Source organism: Mus pahari, chromosome 22 (genome assembly GCF_900095145.1).
Source record: "Mus pahari chromosome 22, PAHARI_EIJ_v1.1, whole genome shotgun sequence".
Classification (NCBI taxonomy): Eukaryota; Metazoa; Chordata; class Mammalia; order Rodentia; family Muridae; genus Mus; species Mus pahari.
The window spans coordinates 6,329,983-6,349,212 of NC_034611.1; the positions used below are offsets into that span (position 1 = coordinate 6,329,983).

Here is a 19,230-nt window from a genome sequence, read left to right on the forward strand (position 1 = left end):
ATGGGAAACTTTCGGGATAGCATTTGAAATGTAAATAAAGAAAATAATAATAAAAAATAAATAAATAAATAAAATAAAATAAAAGTGCTGGGCACCAAATGAAACTTGGTGGTGTTCCTGAGCAGAGAACGGCAGAGGGATAGAGAAAGGACCAGACTCTCTCCTGTGAGCAGAGGCAGGTGCTCTTTTCCTTTCAATTCTGTAGTCATTCAAAATTCCCCAGTGTCCCTCTATGCCAAAGCCCTTCTCGCTTCCTAGTATATAACATAGAAAATAAAAAGGAACTTCAGCAAACATCCTGACAGCTATGCCCAGCTTCTGGTAAAAGAACAGGTTTTGTCACAGCTTTCTAATAATTTTTTTGAAGATTACAATTTTTATTGTACTGGGAATATATTTCGAAAAAAGTGGGGTTTGTTCCTATAAAAAATCTTCAATTTCCTTTTAATACTCAAGTACCAACTATATTCATCTTCTGTAAACACCTAACAAAACCAATACTCTGCATAATTTCAGCTATTTACAAGTCCAAATGCCTTAATGCACTGCTGACAAAGAACCCTGGAGGGGATAGAGACATGCACAGAAATATCGATGGGTATCCTACTGACTTAGAGATAGTAGGTCAAGGGAGAACAACAAGCGCAGGCAAGAACACAAATGTGCCCCAGAATAGGAATGGCAGTGATACTGCCTCTGGTCAATAAATATCTAGAGAGGGAGAAGAAGGCTCCTGTACAGACGAGCTCCCACACAGGTTGTCCAATCCCCAGTGATTTTGTGTGTGTGTGTGTGTGTGTGTCTATGTGCACATGCACGCGTGTACATGTATCTACATATGTGTATGCTTACAACAATAATAATTCAAGAAAAGATCATGACTTTGGGAGGGGTACATTTAGGATTTAGAAGAGATGGCCGTGGGAATGATGTAGGGATAATGTATAAAGTTCTTTTAAAAAACTATTTTTTTTAAAAGAATCTTAAAGGCCCAAACCCGAGCAATAAACTTTTATCTTTGGCTGCTAAATAAATATGGAACATTTCCAAAGGAGAAAAGGTGTTAAATAAAGAATTTATCAGCTAGGATCTATCCTTTTCCAATGAAAAATAGCACTTCACAGCCTAAGTGATGAATTTGGCTATTGTTTAAATGCCAAACCATACATAAAGGGAAAGAAATGGTGAGTGAAAAACATAAAAAAGGGACCATAGGTAGAATAGAAAAATAAAAATGAGAAGGAAAGAAGCCCCTGCTGGTTATGTGTGGTAGCACTGCCTGCAAGCCTAACCCTTGGGAGGCTGAGCCAGGCGTCTGCAGTAAGAGAGGAGCTTGGGCCACATCCAGAGTTTGAGGCATCTTGGGCTCCATGAGACCCTATATCAATGCATCCACATAAGCACACATACAAACAGCAACACTATCTGCTAAAACAGCCACCCCAATCCTGGAGAAAGCTGGGAAGTCCAGAACCACTACTGGAACTGCATTTCGCTATTTCTTAAAATTGCTCACTGTAGACTGAGTGAATTCTTATGATATTTGAAATCTGAGTTGAATAAATACAATCCACTAGTTATTATTATTCTCCTAAAACATTTTTCTTTAAAAACTGTAGAAACAATATTTGTTTCCAATAGAATTTATTCAAAAATCTATGAAATATCTTTAGAAAAATTAAAAAGTTTAAGATTTTTTCGTTATTATTATTAATCAAGGAACAAGGCACAAACCAACCAACCAAGTAACAGAAAGCCCTTTACTTTGACTCAGTTCATTCATTCCCAAAAGCTTCCAAGTGTGGTAGGCTCTAAAACTCTCACAAATTACCCTCTACCTGTAGCCATGTACTTGTGATATAATTTTGAGAGTCCTGCCATAAAAAGGAAAATCCCAAGATGGGTCTGTCAGGATTTCCCATATATTTAAATGGTTGAGGCTAAGGGGTCACTTCAACTAAGGAGTTTAAGGAAAGCCTTGGGAACTGGGCGAGAAGCTAGCTCTTAAATATTAGAAAAAGAAAAGGAAAGAAAAGAAAAGAAAAGAAAAGAAAAGAAAAGAAGAAAAGAAGAAAAGAAAAGAAAAGAAAAGAAAAGAAAAGAGAAAAGAAAAGAAGAAAAGAAAAGAAAAATTCACTCCTAATCCAGTAAAGGTGCTGTGTCCACTGTTGCATTGGAACCTGCTCATAGGGACCATGATGTTGGAACCTGCTCATAGGCACCATGATGCAGACAATGCTGAGCTCCTACATACATCCACAACAACCACATCCTGGAAGCAACCAATGGCTGCCATCTGTTAGCCGAGACTCAACCAATGGAGCTACATTCTCAGACTATCATTCTTTCGTACAACACATATTTGATAGACACTTGTGACAGCTGCCACTTTACGTGTTTAAAAGTAAATAGTGCTTGCTTTGAAGAGGCAATTACCCCCCATAATTAGCATTTTGATCAAATGTTTAATTGTCCTTTGGCATCATTGTTAATTATGTTGAGCTCCTTCTAAACACATGTTAGAAGTCTGTTAATGTATAATCTGTAAAATGTTTATATAAATCCTTGGCCATAAACTACAATTAGATGGTTTCATATTCACATATCGACAATCACCCTTACCACAGCCTATACCCTTTCCCCTTGTTTTCTTCAGGGAAGACATTGCTGTGTAACCAAGGATGGACTGAAATTTATAATGCTGCTCCTTCATTGGCTTCCGGGGAGATGAGATGGCCTGCCTGTTCTTCCATGCCCAGCTTCCTCTTTCTTTTATTAATGAGACTGTTTTTAATGTGTTTACATGTATTTTATGTACTTATGATCAAACATGAGAAGAAGCATTTGTGTGCTCTTATTAAAACATAAATTTTAAAAAAAAAAAAACCAAAAAAAACCAAAACCTCTTTCCACTTCTTTGAAGAAGGCAGGTGTCAAAGGCTCATTTTAACTCTTAAAGTGACAGAAAGAATTGATTTCCTATTTTAAGAACTGTATGATCCTGAGCCACATACTTTCAACAGTAAAACTAGGAGAAAACATTACCTGAGTATTCAAGGAGAGCCAGTAGTATGCGGCACTTTACTTCTGCAGAGAAAGAAAGCACATCTGTTAATTGACCGCTCTTTGTGCAACACACTTCACACTATAAACAACATGGTAGTAAATATCACCATGGTGTTATTATATTAGGCACTCAAAATTCTATTTGTTTGACATTCTACTGTTGCCCATCTGCAAAGATAAATGCTATCAATTGCTCAAGATGCTATAATATCTTTCATCTATGAATTACAATACCAATAGAACAGCATTCAAATTTTGCCAAATTCTAGGTAATCCTCAGCTACTTTAGCCTGTATGCTATTCCCTAGCATATGTTGTGTTGTTAAGCCATAAAAATAATGCTTGCTAGTGAAAAAAATACATGTATATACATTAATATACTCTGCTATTCCATCCCACACAGGCCAATCACAAATATTTGGCAAGTATATATTAATAGCATACTATAACTGTAACCATCTACTACCAATAGTAAATAGCACACTTGTACTAGTAAAATTTTATAAAGTATGAGGTTCCTTCAATGTAACCAACACTATGGGATGAAAAAAGAAAAAAGAAAGGTTACAAAGTATCCTATCCTATGTAGGTTTATAGGTGTTAAAGAATGGGGATGTGTTAACTGATCAAAAATCGGACAACACTACACAGGGCATTGATGTTTACAAACAAGACTGACAAAACAAAAGGATATCAGAGGCAGAACTGCATATTGAACCAAGAACCAATTTACTATAACCCAGCTTTGTGGCATAAGAAAATTTAATAATCACTTTCAGCTCCTTCATAGATGATATTTACTTAATCTGAATAATGGCCTCTGTAGAAAATATGAACAGGAAATACACATAAGGTCCTTGGAAGTCTCTAAAGGGCTGTGTATACAGGAAAAGTGCTACTACCATAGCCTAAAATTTACTGAAGCTGATATAGAATTTACAACAAGAACGTACTTCATAGAATCTTAAGTTTAGACCACTAGGGAGATGGAACATCATTGGAAATAGTGTCAGCAAAGAAATACATCAAAAAGTAAATAACAGCGCAGATATATTAATATCATATATTAATATATATATATATATATATATATATATATATTAATATCATCTAGCACAGAGAGGCCCTTACCATACCATTAAGACGTTCAAGTAAAAAGTAGCTTCTAACATTAGACTGACTAGTCTGGATTCATCAAAGACAAAATCATTACAAGGCTCTAGAGTAGAAAAATGAACTATTCATGCATGGTATTATGGTGTACGAATCAGAAAACACAGAGAGGAGGATGGAAAATTATTAGCATTGTGAAGGCAACATAGAGAATGAAAAAAATGTGCCTTAAGGTATTGAGACAAATACAGAAAAGAAAGAAAGAAAAAAAGAGAGAAAGAGAGAGAGAGGGGGGAGGGAGGGAGGGAGGGAGGGAGGAAGGAAGGAAGGAAGGAAGGAAGGAAGGAAGGAAGGAGAAAATGTAGGTTTCTGGAGGGAGATAGGAGATCTTTAAAAGAATGCCATTTTTTAAAAGAAAAGAAGAGGAGAAAATATCATCACTTACAGAGACTGTGAAATACTCCTTGGAGAGAGAATACCTAAGTCACAAGAAACTTAGCAGATTCCAAAAGCTCAGGCAAATTAGAAGACTCACAAAGGCTCTCCCATTGACTGGGTCAGCAGAAAAACCTCTAAGGGGAGAGGAGGCTCTTCAGTGATGTGACTGCCTGCAAGCTATGCAGGGAACACAGACATTTATCACACATGCTAGAGTGGCCTTTCTGGATACATAGATGTCAGCAATTCAACCATAATCCTGTGAGTTATCCCTAGACCATGCTTCTGTAAGCAGCTCCAATGAACTCAATGAAGGCTGAACCTGGATAGAATCTTTGGCCAGCCATTGCCCTATCTGAGTAATGAAGCATTTTTTTTTTTTATCTTACTAAGAAAACTCATGTATTGAACAAAATTTAAGTAATTGTACTTTAATTAGCTGGTAACAGGAGCCTATGCTTAGCTGAGGGATTAAGGAGGAGACCATTTTTGTGACATCTTAAATCAGTCACCATTTGAGTTGGCTATTGTCTACTATCTTCTTCACATTACCCCCACCTTCAGTAGGCTATGTATAGATAAGTAAATAGTCATCTAACATTGGAATGGCATATAGCAATCCTTGATAAATAAAAGCCACAGAATCATGATATTCTGATACATATTTGGTATAAATTGTAAGTGAGAAATCAGAGAACATAAATGGAATCACTCTGTTGAGACATGAAAAACACATGTTTGTAGCCAAGTATCAATACATTAATCTTTTACCTATTTAGTATCCATGAGGCTCCATCTATTACATCATTCCTTACAGTTTGAAAGGGAGGATGAAAATTACACTGAAGCAAGTGGAACAAAATGGTAAGAGACCGGGAAGTTACCTGAGGGTAATGTAATGTGGAAACATTACAACAACTGTTTTGAAAATAATCGCAGCTTATTCTCTCCCTGGAACAGCCCAGTAGGCTGTAGGCTGAAGCAATGGATAGTAAATTAATTGGTTTTTATTGTGTTTTAAAGAATCATTTAACACAAGACAATTGGAGTTTTACCCAGAGTAAGTGCATCTCAAATGAACTTAGAAAAAATAGACAGAACTAAAGGCCCTTGACTCTAAGAGTCTTAGAACATACAGCCAGACTAAACCAGCTACTGGAGTCTCATGACCAAGGGTAATACCAATGTTCATAACATCAATCAATCAATCAATCAATCAGTCAAATGAACAAAAAAAATGATAAGTCAATCTCTGAGATATCTACCTAAGTCTATGACTTCCAATTGTGCCTTGGGGAATAAAGAGTATAAAAATTCAACTTGAGAAAATAATTTAAGATTTAAAAGTGTTTTTTTCAGTAAGTTTGTTTCTACATTATAAATGTGTATCTTCATTTAAAGTAAAACATTTTAGAAGTATGTGCATTTCTAATCAATATTGTGCTTGTTTGAAAAACAAATGTTATTAAATCTATTTTATCATTGTAAACCTCAAAAGATGGTTAGAAGAACTATGAATTTACAACTTCTGGGGTCATTCTGCTACTGAGAGGTAACTATTTTGAGAGAATATGGCTTCCCCTTCATAAGGCATGTGCTTCAACTCCCTAATGTGTCTTTTAAACCCATTCATTTTTAAAATATTCATTAATTGGGGCAGCTTTGATTCAGAATTTTCATCAAATGGCATGTTATAAGTGTCCCAGGAACCCACAGTATTAAGCCATAAAATTAAAATATAGCCAAGAAATTAAGTTACAAATAAGAAAACATTTCATCATTGAATAAAACACATTATTTATCCAGGGAACCTTTCCATCCACATCCACCCAAATGTCCTCTCTACTCAACTCAGTGTTCAAACCTGCTATATTTGGATGTGTTTCTATGCAGAAGACTTAATACCCCAGGATAACCCTCACTAAATGAGGAAGCTGAGACATGAAAGGAAGGCTGCCTGCTCAGACTCTATCGAAGAAGAGGAGCTGGTCTTTTGATGACAAAAATATAACACTTTTTCTAACCTACCCTAAAATTGAACTCTTGTTGGGATCTTGCTGAATACCACTTATTACAGCTAAGTGTCAAATGAAGAGCTAAGACATAAAACTGGGCATGATGTTTGCTATGCACAATTCTCAAATTTCGTGCTGTCAATATTTGGGGATAAATAATCCTGTGTTGTGAGAGGCCGCCCTGCACATGGTCGTGGGCTCAGCAGCATCCCTGCTCTTTGCCCACAGTGTCCAGTAGTATTCTTACAGATGTGAGAATAAAACACATCTCCAGACCCGATCTCTAACTTAGAGTGAGTGACAACGTCAGGAAGCCACCAAAATAATGTGATGGCAGCCAGTGACTATAAGCCAAGGCCAAAACTTTCAAAACTAGTGATGCAACCTATAATGTTAATTTGACTCCCACACAGATACACAGTAGACTTTTTAGGCTTCCTATAAAAAAAATTATGCTTCATGTACTTTTTGTTAATTCCTCGTAATTTTCTCTATGATTATTTCTAATTCCAAACTATTAAGTTCATGGTGTTTTCATCTGTCAGTGCATGAATTTCTGTTCCTTCAGAATCTTCAGGATATAGTCTGCAGCGTCTTCAAGCCTATTCCTCCTCTACCTCCTCCTCCTTTACCTACTTCATTCCTCTTATTTGCTTTAGAATGGGAATCACTGCAAAAAGCAATGGAGCATTACAAAACTGGTTTTACAGGCTTTTAAAGTGATTATCACTGGTACCACTATATCCACTTTATCACAATGTTCCCTGCCTTTCCTACTGACCTTCGACATATTTTCTGATGCTCTGTGCAAGAGCCTGGATGCCGCTGGGGAGATTCCAAGGATCCTGCTTGAGATGGAGCCGCAACCTCCTAGGGCAACTTAGCTTTGCCTCCATTTCCTGTTGGAATTCTAATCAAATATAGAAAATCTCTCATCAGTGTCAACTGGTTCTCAGTCAAGGCCACTGACTTTAGAATTTGCTTGCTTTTGTCTCTTTTACCACTCTAGAGTAGCATTCATAATTTCTTTAGTGAAGTTACAAGAGAAAGTGTGCTAACTCTAAAAACCAAAGCTCAATGTCATTTTCTTATATATAGTCCATCCGGGAAGCAAATCCAGGCAGAAGCTCTGTTGTGATTACTGAAACAGAGATCTGCAAAGACTGCTCTGCTATGTTGAAGACTACCCATCAATGCTACATACGTGAGCCCCTTCCCCTTCATGGGATATGACCAGCTAGGTCATACGCCTCTGCAAAAGTCTTTTGTGTCTTTAATTTATGCCTTTCTGGTTTTGCCTCTAGAGGAGTCAAGTGTTTTAAACTTTCAAAGAAACATAAAAATTTATAAAAAATAGTATAGTGGTTTTAAATATTTTTCACAAATGATCAAACCAGAAATAGAGAATTATAGAACAAGAACAACAAATATTATATATATATATATATATATATATATATATATATATATATATATATATACTTTATGACTATGTTGCCTACTTTAGGCTATCATCTGATATTTATGTCAAACATACCTTGTAATCCTCGACCCGGTGTGAGATACTTGGTTTGCTCAAAGGCCCTTATAACAGCTTGTCCTTTCAAGAGGTTGATTATTGAATCAATCTATTAAGGGTAGATTTCTGAGTGTTATATGCATTCATAATATATAATATATGAATATATGAGTATAAATATGTATACATATATGGATATATCATACAAATCATTTTTCTTAAGTACATGGTTTTGAAATCCCACGATGCTAGTGAAGCTTATCTTTAAGCAAAATATTATAATCAACTCATTTTTTCACTTCAATAGTTCCAATTTTTCCTAGTCATTTATAAATTAATATACATTTATCAAATAAAAATTTACTTCACCAAAGAAAGTGAAAGTTTAGAATTTACATTTTATAAACACAGAATTATTTTCAAAGTCCTAAAACCTTCAATACTATTAATTTGAAATATGATTATGAAACATTTTATAACATCAAACTCCTAACATGAAGGTCTAGACAATTGTGCAGGAAACATTCAGAAAACTCACAAATAATCAAGATGGCATCTCCTGTATTTGTAGTGCTTTTTAGTTTGCCATACAGTTTTCTAAAAATCCTGGGATTTACAAGCATCCTTTAGGTTGTTGGTTGTAAGAATGCCTCTTTTAAAGCAAAGAAGACAAAGAGACAGATGGAGACACTCATATTCTCCTTCTGAGCTCTTTGCATCTGAAAGATTTCTAACTTTCAATTTGTAAAGAAGACCCCCAACTGTCCCTTCATACCTGGCTGAAGAGTGACCCCCAACTGTCCCATCATACCTGGCTGAAGAGTGACCCCCGACTGTCCCATCATACCTGGCTGAAGAGTGACCCCCGACTGTCCCATCATACCTGGCTGAAGAGTGACCCCCGACTGTCCCTTCATACCTGGCTGAAGAGTGACCCCCGACTGTTCCATCATACCTGGCTGAAGAGTTGTTCCAGGCAAGTGTGTATCTTGTCTTGTTTATCATGAGATATCCGGACACTGATAGGAAGCTCATCACCTATATGAAAAATAAGCCAAAACCCCCATCCCATTTTTAATGCATTGAACTACTCTCATATTTGATAACATACAAGCAATTCAAAATGAGCTCTTATTTCACGTTAGAAAAAAGATGGTATCAGGTCTCAGAGCAGAAAAGTCACTTGGATTATGGTTCTGAAGTAACCAAAGCAATGTCCATCACAGAGAGTATAAAGCATCAACCTGTGTATTCTAATGACCCTCTCCCTGTTAACTAAATATAAGGTTCTGGGTGTCTGTGCCTTCTAAAAACCATCCTTAGGCTGAAATGTCCTCTTATACCTCCTCCCAAGCATCCATGCCCAATGTTTCTGGTTCCAGTGTACCTAGAACCTTTCACAATGAACAGGAAGATAAGGCTATAAGTTAAATAACACTTTTAAATGTACTGTTTTTAAAACTGAGATTTGGAAACTCACTTTATTGGTCACAAGGCAATATGGGTGGCCGTGGAGAATGACTCATAAAATTGAAAATGCATGTGGATTCAAAAATCAATCCCCCTCTTACAGGCTTCTTGGACATTACAAATATTGAAGAGCGCAGATGTCTACCCCACGTACCTGAGTCCATCTCATCACTGTGGAAGTAGGAACTACACTGGCTGCTGCAGATACTTGTGAAGGAGGCAATGGAATTCCTGTTGCTGTTGCAGTCACTGCAAAAAAAGAGCCTTATGTTGCTTTAAGAACATGCTTGCCCAGGTTGGTGTTCCACTGTGATGGCAAGAGACGGGTAGGGAAGGTCAAATAGGAACGGAGCAGAAAGATATAGGAGTGAATGCCATCATGAAATTCATTGCTTTGTATGCTAATGAAGAGTGCCCACATGCTCCTGCTATTTCTTATCACATAAACCTGTGCCACAGACGCATTTATCAATGTGTTCCATATAACATGAGAGAGACCTGTCCAATTCAATTTATCTCAGTTTTTAGAAGTACTCTTTCAAATTCAAATATTTCAAATTTTCTTGTTATATAATTGATTCCTGAGTGAATCTTTAAAACTGCCAGGAGCCAGCCCACCTAAGGTTCTCCATTATCTATTTAATAACAGTCATTAGATAAGTTCCTGACAAAGACAAAACCTGTTTCATGACTTTTCTCTCTCAACCCTTTCTGGTAGTTTAACCACTAACTTACTGGGAACACCCGGAGCTCCCCAGAGTAGAAACCCAGCACTGGAAAGCAATAAAAATGAAGAATGTCTACAGAAAGAACACTTTCAGTGCTGCTGAATATGAAAATAATTTGTATTTTAGAAACAGTATAGATTTTTTTTTAACCCTTTGGAATAAGGGAAAGGGAGTTGATTTAAAATTCCTATTTAAGTTTTCTATCACAGTCCAGAGAGAGACTGTGAGGGTAATTTTAATTATCTGATAACTGGGATGATACAAGTTATTTTTAGAAACGTCATTTCCCAGTGACGAGAAACCATGGGCTCCTGTTATGGAACATGCTGGAACTTTCAGGAGCTAGAAGTAAATGAAATAGCAATGGTATTTGGTAATCAATTTTGATGTCATTGTTCAAAATCCTCTTTGGGAAAATAAAACTAAGAATGGCAGACTGATTAAGGGCGATAACTCCATGTTCCTCTACTTCCTCACATGTTAAGTGGGGTGACCAGAAATCTGCCTCTCCAGCTTACTGTGGCAAGCTATTTTAAATTCTAAAATGCTACAACTATGTGTTTAAAAGACTGTTAATTACTAGTTTATAATTAACAAATACTATGTGATGAGAATAATTTTGATATAAGGATGAGTTATATAGTTTTTTTCTATTTTTGAAATATTATGAACAAGACTAAACATTTTTCCTTCAAATAATATAAATGAAACCAGAGACATGAGACTGCACACATAGTTCATGTGACTAGTTGTAAAAGTGCTCAGTGAGAATTCTGGAGAGGAGGTTTTGGAGCAAAAAGCACTTTCGAAGACGGAACTCTCAAGAAGAGCCATTGAGCAGGAAGAGATTCTGAGTGAACTGTGTCAACCTGAAATTCTGAAGTTCAAATCTAATACTCAATACCTCAAATTGTGACAAGATTGAAAGAAATAGTCCTTATAAAGTCATTAGGATAGCCTTTTAATTCAGTGTGACTACTGTTCTGTAAGAAGGGGATCTATAATGGGAGGTCACACAAGGAGACACAGAGGGAAGATGACAATTTGCATGGTAAGGATGCATGCCTGGAGCATCTCCTGCTGTCCCAGCCCTTAGTTGTTCAAGTCAGTCAGTCAGTGGTAGGTTACCCAATCAGTCCTGGCTAACTTCTACAAGAGCAACCCAGAGAGGAGACAAAGATAAAGCTGGACATTAAAGTGCAATATATAAAAAGAAAAGGGAAATGGCAAAAAGCACAGCTATTTACTAGCCAATGAACTATGATCAGAAAGACATTTTCAACAATTGCTATTACACAGTTGCACAGCCTATAAACACAGCTCTCTCCACAGCAGGGCCACACTGCCGGAGGGAGAAATGCTTTCTCTAAATAATCTGGATCCTTAATGAGAACAATGCTGTCCTTCTTCAATGGGTGGTTATTTTGAGACGGCGATAAACAAAATTAACCATTAACATTATTTTAAACCTTTGAGAAAAATATAAATTCTCACTTGAATTTGTTGATGAAATGAGATTGAGAAGCAGCTTACCTGTAAGAGTCTCTGTTGCTGACTGTATCATGACCTGAATCCTCTTGCTCATCCCCTGCTACATTAAAACAGACACGTTTGCTATTTCTCTCTCCCTTCTCGTTGTCGCTGTCTGTTGGTATCACACACTCTGTTGTCTTACGCTCCAATTTAGGAGAATACGTTATTGAAGACAGAAGGCTGCAATGTGACAATTTTTTAGAACATAAGTGCATGTTTTGAAACTAACTAAAACAGATAAGTCTTTTATATGCTAAATGTGATAGCTTACAAATATTTCCAGAAGGCTTCTGTGTCTCATGTCAAATATCTGCATGTAAAATGCATCATAGGAAGCTCAGATTTACTGCTCAGTACTCAGAAGTAACAGAACAGCACATGATCAGTCTAGAAGGCTGCATTCAAATCCTGTTCCGGACCCCTGAGCTTTGTTATCAGAACTGATTATGGTGGTTCTCTCTAACAGTTAGAGTACGGGAATAAGAAGTAACTTGCCTCCATGGTTGCAATCAGGATAAAAAGGGAGTAACATTCTGGTGTATGACATTTGTTATCTATTCCCTCTTGCATTAGTAACACTAGCATTACAGTGTGGCTATTTCCTCTAAATTAAAATTGGCTCATAAGTCTCAGCAGGCTAAGGAGATTTACAAGGTTCAGGAAGGTCTTGAAACCTAACAATTTACAAGTCCTCAGTATAGGCTCTAAAACCAGCAAATGATGGGTAGAGAGAGATGAGCTTTCAATAGAGCTGCTTTTTCAAGCTGTTTGGGGAGTTCCATGAATGCAGCTTTTATTAGGCATCACACCATTCTAGGACAGGCCTTTCCATAATGCAGCCATGAGTCATTCCTGCTCCTAAAAGCAACTTTTGTGCACACATCCCCATAAGTAGCCCAAATAAAACCATTCTTTGGCCTGGCATTGGTACCATATTGGGAGTTCAGACACTGATTACTGCCTCCTCAGGAAAAGGCATGCAAGGAACTATGAACTATAACTATTAACCAGGCTTTAATAGACTCCTTAGCTCATCCTCTTATCTTAAAAATAAAGATACCTTCTGAAGTGTGTCTGCAGTATTATCTATTTGATAGGGAGAGTCAACATCATCAGTTTCTCCCTGTTCTAACAGGCAAGTGCCCTGGACATACTGACTTAAAGACACTAAGCAGGGAAATATTCAGTGTATGGCTAAGAGGAGGAAGGGACCACTTGCATTGACAGTCTAGCCAGGATGAAATGCACAAATCTGCCCAACAAAGAGTCCTCCAGTTTAGCTCAGGGGTATAAAGTCTTGAGTTGGTATAAAAGCCAATTGTGATTCTAAGGCTTGAAGTTTGACTATGTAATGCTTCTGTTAGAACAATCAAAAATTAGGCAAAATTAAAACTGGGTTTTATTATTAAACAACATGCTACAAACTTAGAAGATGAATTAAAATATACCTGAAAAACCAGCCTATAGATGATTTCTCTAGCCAATAGTCACAGTAACATTTATAAAATACCTATGACACTCAGTTCCAATTAATTGCATATTATCTGTATACTCATTCGTTCATGGCAATGCAAACATTCTCTTTTCTTTTTGGAATTTCAAGACAATAATGCCCATACCTCTCATATATATTTTATATAGGATAAAGCTGTACACTGAGTAAACCTAGAGAAAGGGATTTCACTGATTAAAAATATGCTGCGTTCTTGGCAGTGTAAACGCAGTATTCAACAAAAGCCTTGTTGGAATGTCAATTTCACTAGCCACAAAAAGCAAGCTTTGTAACTCATCAGATGGAGACAAATGCACATTTCTAGACAATAAATAGACGAAAAGATGATGCTGTGCTTGGGTACAGCTCAGCAGTAGAGCGCTTGCTTACGCAACATGTACATGGCCCACTAGATTCGACTGAGAGCTATGATTTCATAGTTTGGTAGGGAAACTTTTCACTGTGAGCTGATGCTTAAATAACACATGGCATTTTATAGATGATGGACACCAGTGAAAACTGGAGAATGCCCTTGCATTGCTCAAAATGTTCTGTGAAGATTTTCTGTAAGCCAAAGTGATGAATTATCTTAGAAGAGCTTCTCTATTTAAAAAGGTGCTTCTTTGTCTTTTGACTGTATATTTATTTACTCCTTCCCCCACCTCAAAGATGAAAACGTTAGACTAACTCCAATTACCCAAGCTCCTACCGCAGAGACAGATGAACTCTGCACACCAAGCACGAGAGGCTTCCTCTCATCTCTCAGGGAACCCTCTGCACTTGTGGGTATTTTAAATTAGAAGTCATGGGGCTGAGCATAAATAGTTTTCTCACAGCAATAAGAATTGTATTCACATTTTAAACAGTTGCGATGTGCTTGCTCTGACCCTCTGGGAATAACTGTTTAAGCTTACAAATAAAGTGAACGATAGAAAAAAATCACAGGCATAATATTTCTAGATCCTGAGAAGCAACAATAAAGCACATATATTTTTGTATGCAGGCCAAAACTATTCCCTTTGCTTTCTCCCATTGAGATCATGCTGCTATCTACCAAAGGTCCAATTAATTAGTTTCTCAGCAGAATCCTACTCCAGAACAGTTTCCTCTAGGTTAAACACTGATTGATGAAGACTTCCATATATGCTATCACACATCTGCCTGTGTTCTAAAATATCATCATCATAACATCTAGCATTTGTTGAGTTCACATAGTAAATATGAACTAGGTATTAATTCACTTAAGTCCATTTTTTATTCTTAAATGTAATCATTTCAATCATTTAAGTCCACATTATAAATAGGTGTTAATTCTATTTTATCAGGGGTTGTTGCAACGATACATACATTGTTACATACATACATACATACATACATACATACACTTCATAAATTAAGCAATATTTATCATCTCTGCATGTTTTTTTGCACAGAGGAGAAGTTGGGTGGTCGCTGGTGTGCATGTCCGAGTGGGAAGACAACCTTCCTAGTTCTCCAAGAATAAACATGTCTGTGTGAATTGCTTTAGTTAGTGTAAAATGATGCAATATAGTATGTGATTACTTACAATAGGATTCCATATGCCTATGTAAAACCAGCTCATTCCTTTGTCTTGCATAACAATCAGTAGCATTTTAAGTAAAGGGGCACATGGCTGCTCCTCTCAGTGAGGACAGTGCACAACAGTGACCTTGTGGCCAAGGTAGACACGAAGAATGAGCAGAGAAATTCTTGTTTCTTCAAATCTCTGAGATCTTTAGTGTCCCTTTGAACAATGTTGGAGATGCAATACCATGATGTTGAGTGGAAACTAGACATCAGCAAACCGGCTAGAGTGTCTAGAAAGGAGAACCATCTACTTTCCTTCTATTGTCTATGGATCTTTCTTAGCTTAACCCTGAAAGTGCAATGGATTGACTGGTCATGTAGACCTCCTCAGATGCAGAGTCCTACAATCACAGCAAGCACCTTCATCTAGGGCTGTAGTTGTCATTTTTCAGGAGTAGAAAGTGTATAGCTGTAGGGGGAGTTTCCCTGATTGTTTTCCTAATTATTTCTCTAATTGTTGGTTGGCTAATAAATACAGCCGGAAGCTAATTGTTAGGCGAAGCTGTGGAGGCGAGATTTTCTGTTCAGGACAGGAAGAGCAGGAGAGATTAAGAGTGGGATCAGTGGCGCTCGCCTTTAATCCCAGCACTCGAGAGGCAGAGGCAGGCAGATTTCTGAGTTCGAAGCCAGCCTGGTCTAAAAAGTGAGTTCCAGGACAGCCAGGGCTACACAGAGAAACCCTGTCTCGAACCCCCCCCCCCCCAAAAAAAAAAGAGTCGGATTGGGCGAGGGCGGATGAGAAGTTGAAACATGTACGTTTCTCAGGGCAACCAACAGTTTGCAGCCTCTGCAGCCTGTGGAGGCCAAGAAAGACGGGGCAGGATATTCTTTGCCCACTCTTTGAGTTATCTGGTCAGTTTTAAAATATAAAGTTGTCTGGTGTTTTTCACTCGCTGCATTATGGTGGGCTGGAAGAGAAAGTAGGCAGCCGGAGGATTGGGCATGGAAAACCAGGCAGCGTTCTCAGGAAAAAACGCAAGCTGGCTGTTTGGCGGAGCTGAGCCAGACCGGATGGACACTGGCAGAGCTAGCTAGTTGGCTGGCAAGAGAGCAGTCGCAGAGCTCAGGTTTGGCAAAGCTGGCCAGGATAAAGAGATAACCGGGTAGAGCAGGGCCTGGCAAGAATGGGGTCCAGAGAAGGTGAAGCGTGCACTGGACGGACACTGGCAGAGCTGCCCTTGGGGTGGTTGGCTGGCGAGGGAGTGATCTCAGAGCTCTGGAGAGGCATAGCCAGCATTTGTGGGAGAGGTGTGGCTAAAAGGAACAGGTCAGGTGGCTGCTGGTTCCAGAGTCTAGCTGGAGCAAGACTGCTTTTTAAAATTACAGACTACATGTAGAAAAGCTAGATTTCAGTGAGATGCACTTGGGATGAGTCATGAAAGTAGCTTGCAGGTTAGAAAAACACACTCGATACTACAGTTGGCTATCTGGGTCTGTGTGTTCCATAGCCACGGACTCAATCAGCAACTACACATAAAAAATATTTCCTAATAAATCCTACCTGCATTGCATGTATGCAACATTTTCTCTGTTATTTCTTAGACAATAGGGTATGGCAAGTACTTACATGTATTAAGCATTATAAGGAATCTGCAGGTGATTAGATATATAAAAAGAAAAGGGTGAGTTATACACAAATCCTTTACCATTTTGCATAAGGCATTAGAGCATCTTGAGATTTTGGTATTTGCCAGGGTTTAGGTTACAATCTCCACTGGATACCATGTGACAAGTATAATTTAACTACAATGTAATGCTGTGTATGGTTTTAGCAGGGTACTAGACAAATTTACCACATTGGATATCTCTGGTGTCTGCTGAATAGGATGTATCAGAGAGAGGCTCAGCTGGGCAATACTCACTGGTGATGACTGTGACTCGTAGCATAACAGGCAGGAACAGGCAGGGACATATTCTGGGGTGTAACTAACATGCTAATAAGGTACTAAAGTGGAAAGTAAAAAGACAGACAGAAAGCAAAGGTAATATTTGGATTCTGGTTTGATGAAATGAAAAGTTGAACAGCAATTTGTTGTCAGCCCCTGGTGGGTGAAGGGGAGAAAATGGCTTAAACATCAAGAAAATTATACTTCAGTCTTAGAAACATTTAAATCAGAGGTAATTTGGAGAAATCCTCTCATCCAGCTATCACAGAGAACTGCAATAATGAAATATGCCAGTGAGCATAAAATCACAGTGTACCCTCTACAGGAGCACATGGTGTGATTTTTGGGAAGGTACCAGCAAAATAGTTCAAACATAATTCCACTATCAATACCAGAAGTTCTTAAGTACTAACTTCCTGCTGGGTAGTAGCTCATCACTCAATCTTGGGGTGTCTGCTACTTGCAGAGCAAGGAGTGTTCTCAGGCCCCCATCTTTACCATGCACAGCCATAATCTCCCCATTTGCTGGTCTATGCTAGGGACAATATGCAAGTTCTATATTATAAACTCCTATCAAGAATTTTGGACCACTGATTTTCCTCTTACTTATATCCAAATGTACCTAACTACAAATGACTCATTTAAAGGCAGAAATCATTCAGCTTCTAAGAGTGTAACAGAAACCAACAAGTTTTCATCAAATTGGTAACTTCCCCTTCTATCATATTACTCCAAAGAAAACTTATCTAGTTTCCATCTATGGATCTTAAACTAACTAGGAAGACTTAGTAAAATGTCTGTGTGCTGATAGAATTTTGACTTCTAGAAGAGATAGAGAGATGGGGTACTCAGATATCAAAGGAAGACAACTTCAATAACAGGTCCCTCATAGGATTGGAAAACCCTAGGAGGACTGGCTGGCTACAAGATCTGAGGCAATTTCTCTATTGCTGTTTCAGTATCTGCTTCTTCACCTTGACCAATAATAATCATTACATTGTGAGAAAATGATCTGGTAACAAGCATCTAAAATAACTGGTTAAGCTTGGTAACACTGCAGCACCCAGGCACTTGGACAACTATATTGTTTAAAGAGATCATGCTGCAGATCAAATTATGTGGAAAATGTTTATATTTAGAATTAAATTACATGGTGTTCATGGAGAAGACCAAATTCGCTTCTCTAGCTATTGTGTATTTCTTGTTGCCTTTCCAGGAAGCACAAAGAACTGGGCAAAGCTTTTCACAATAACAGAATGGGGGACTTTCAGTTGAAAATGTGTCATTTTAATTGGTTTCAGTTCACTGAAACATAGCCATTGCTAAAACTAGTTCCTTAAATATAAGGATCAAAAACAAGTGAAGCCGTCCCTGAATTCACATTTTTCCCTCTCAAAAATATATCTACTTGCACCCCTGCCAGGGAAGCTGGTAGGCTGAACAGAGATCTCCATCCCTTACTCTGTTCTTTCAGATCCAATCCCTCAACTGCATCTTCAGCTTTGCAGCAGAACACATATAGCAGCCTCATTCACCCCATATCTAGTTGATCCCACCGATCTTTCCCTACTAACCACTTCTGCCCAACTCATTGCATTATTCCAGCCCCCAGCTCCAGCAGGGACTCCCTAGGAAGCCACAGGCTACTCTGGCCAGGGAAGCAGGTGGGCTACCTGAAAATGCTCTCCTCTCCCCTCTGCTCCTCCAAATTCAATACTTCAGGCTCATCCTCAGCTCTGCAGCACACATCATTCTGATGTGGCTGCTCCTCACTCTGCCCCCATTTCAAAGATATTAAATAAGCAGTTCCTGGTGAAATACCCTTGCTTTCCTCAATCCTGTTACGCCTCCCAATCAGCCTCATTTCTAAATGCCAGCTTCTAATATTCAGAAACAAATTTTACCTAGAAACCCTAGTATACCTATCTGTCAGGACCCCAGTAGAGTTTCTTACCAGGCAAAATACAGGCACCATATTCTCCTAAGAACCAGAGAGGAAACAAAAACAATGTGAATAAATGCACATTCAACAAATAGAAAACCAGATATAAGCACCTAGAATTATAATCTCCTAGTTTCCACATGCCTAGACACCAGAATAAATACATAATCATAATAGCCAGGACAATATGTCTCTACTAAAGTTCATAAACACTACCACAGCAAGTCCTGAATATTCTAACATGGCTGAAACATGAGAGGGGGAAATGACCATAAAACAGCCTATATAAATATGTTAATTCTAAAAAAAAAAACAAACAAAAAAACCCCCCAAACCTCATGGCGCCAAACATCTAGGAAATCTAATACACCATGAAAAGACTAACCCAAGAATAATGCTAAAGGAGAAAGGAGGAGAACA

The 19,230-nt window shown here is 38.0% G+C and overlaps 1 protein-coding gene across 1 annotated transcript in view; it reads right to left on the reverse strand.

Annotated features, from left to right (window-relative positions):
• Positions 1-19,230, reverse strand: part of Prex2 (phosphatidylinositol-3,4,5-trisphosphate dependent Rac exchange factor 2) — a 300,320-nt gene that overhangs the window by 94,472 nt on the left and 186,618 nt on the right. The window contains exons 26-31 of the mRNA XM_021221903.2: positions 11,883-12,062; positions 9,776-9,870; positions 9,107-9,189; positions 8,170-8,260; positions 7,414-7,542; positions 3,046-3,087 (exon numbers count right to left, since the gene is read on the reverse strand). Of these exons, the coding sequence (XP_021077562.1) occupies positions 3,046-3,087; positions 7,414-7,542; positions 8,170-8,260; positions 9,107-9,189; positions 9,776-9,870; positions 11,883-12,062 (620 nt within the window). The remainder of the gene's footprint in view (positions 1-3,045; positions 3,088-7,413; positions 7,543-8,169; positions 8,261-9,106; positions 9,190-9,775; positions 9,871-11,882; positions 12,063-19,230) is intronic.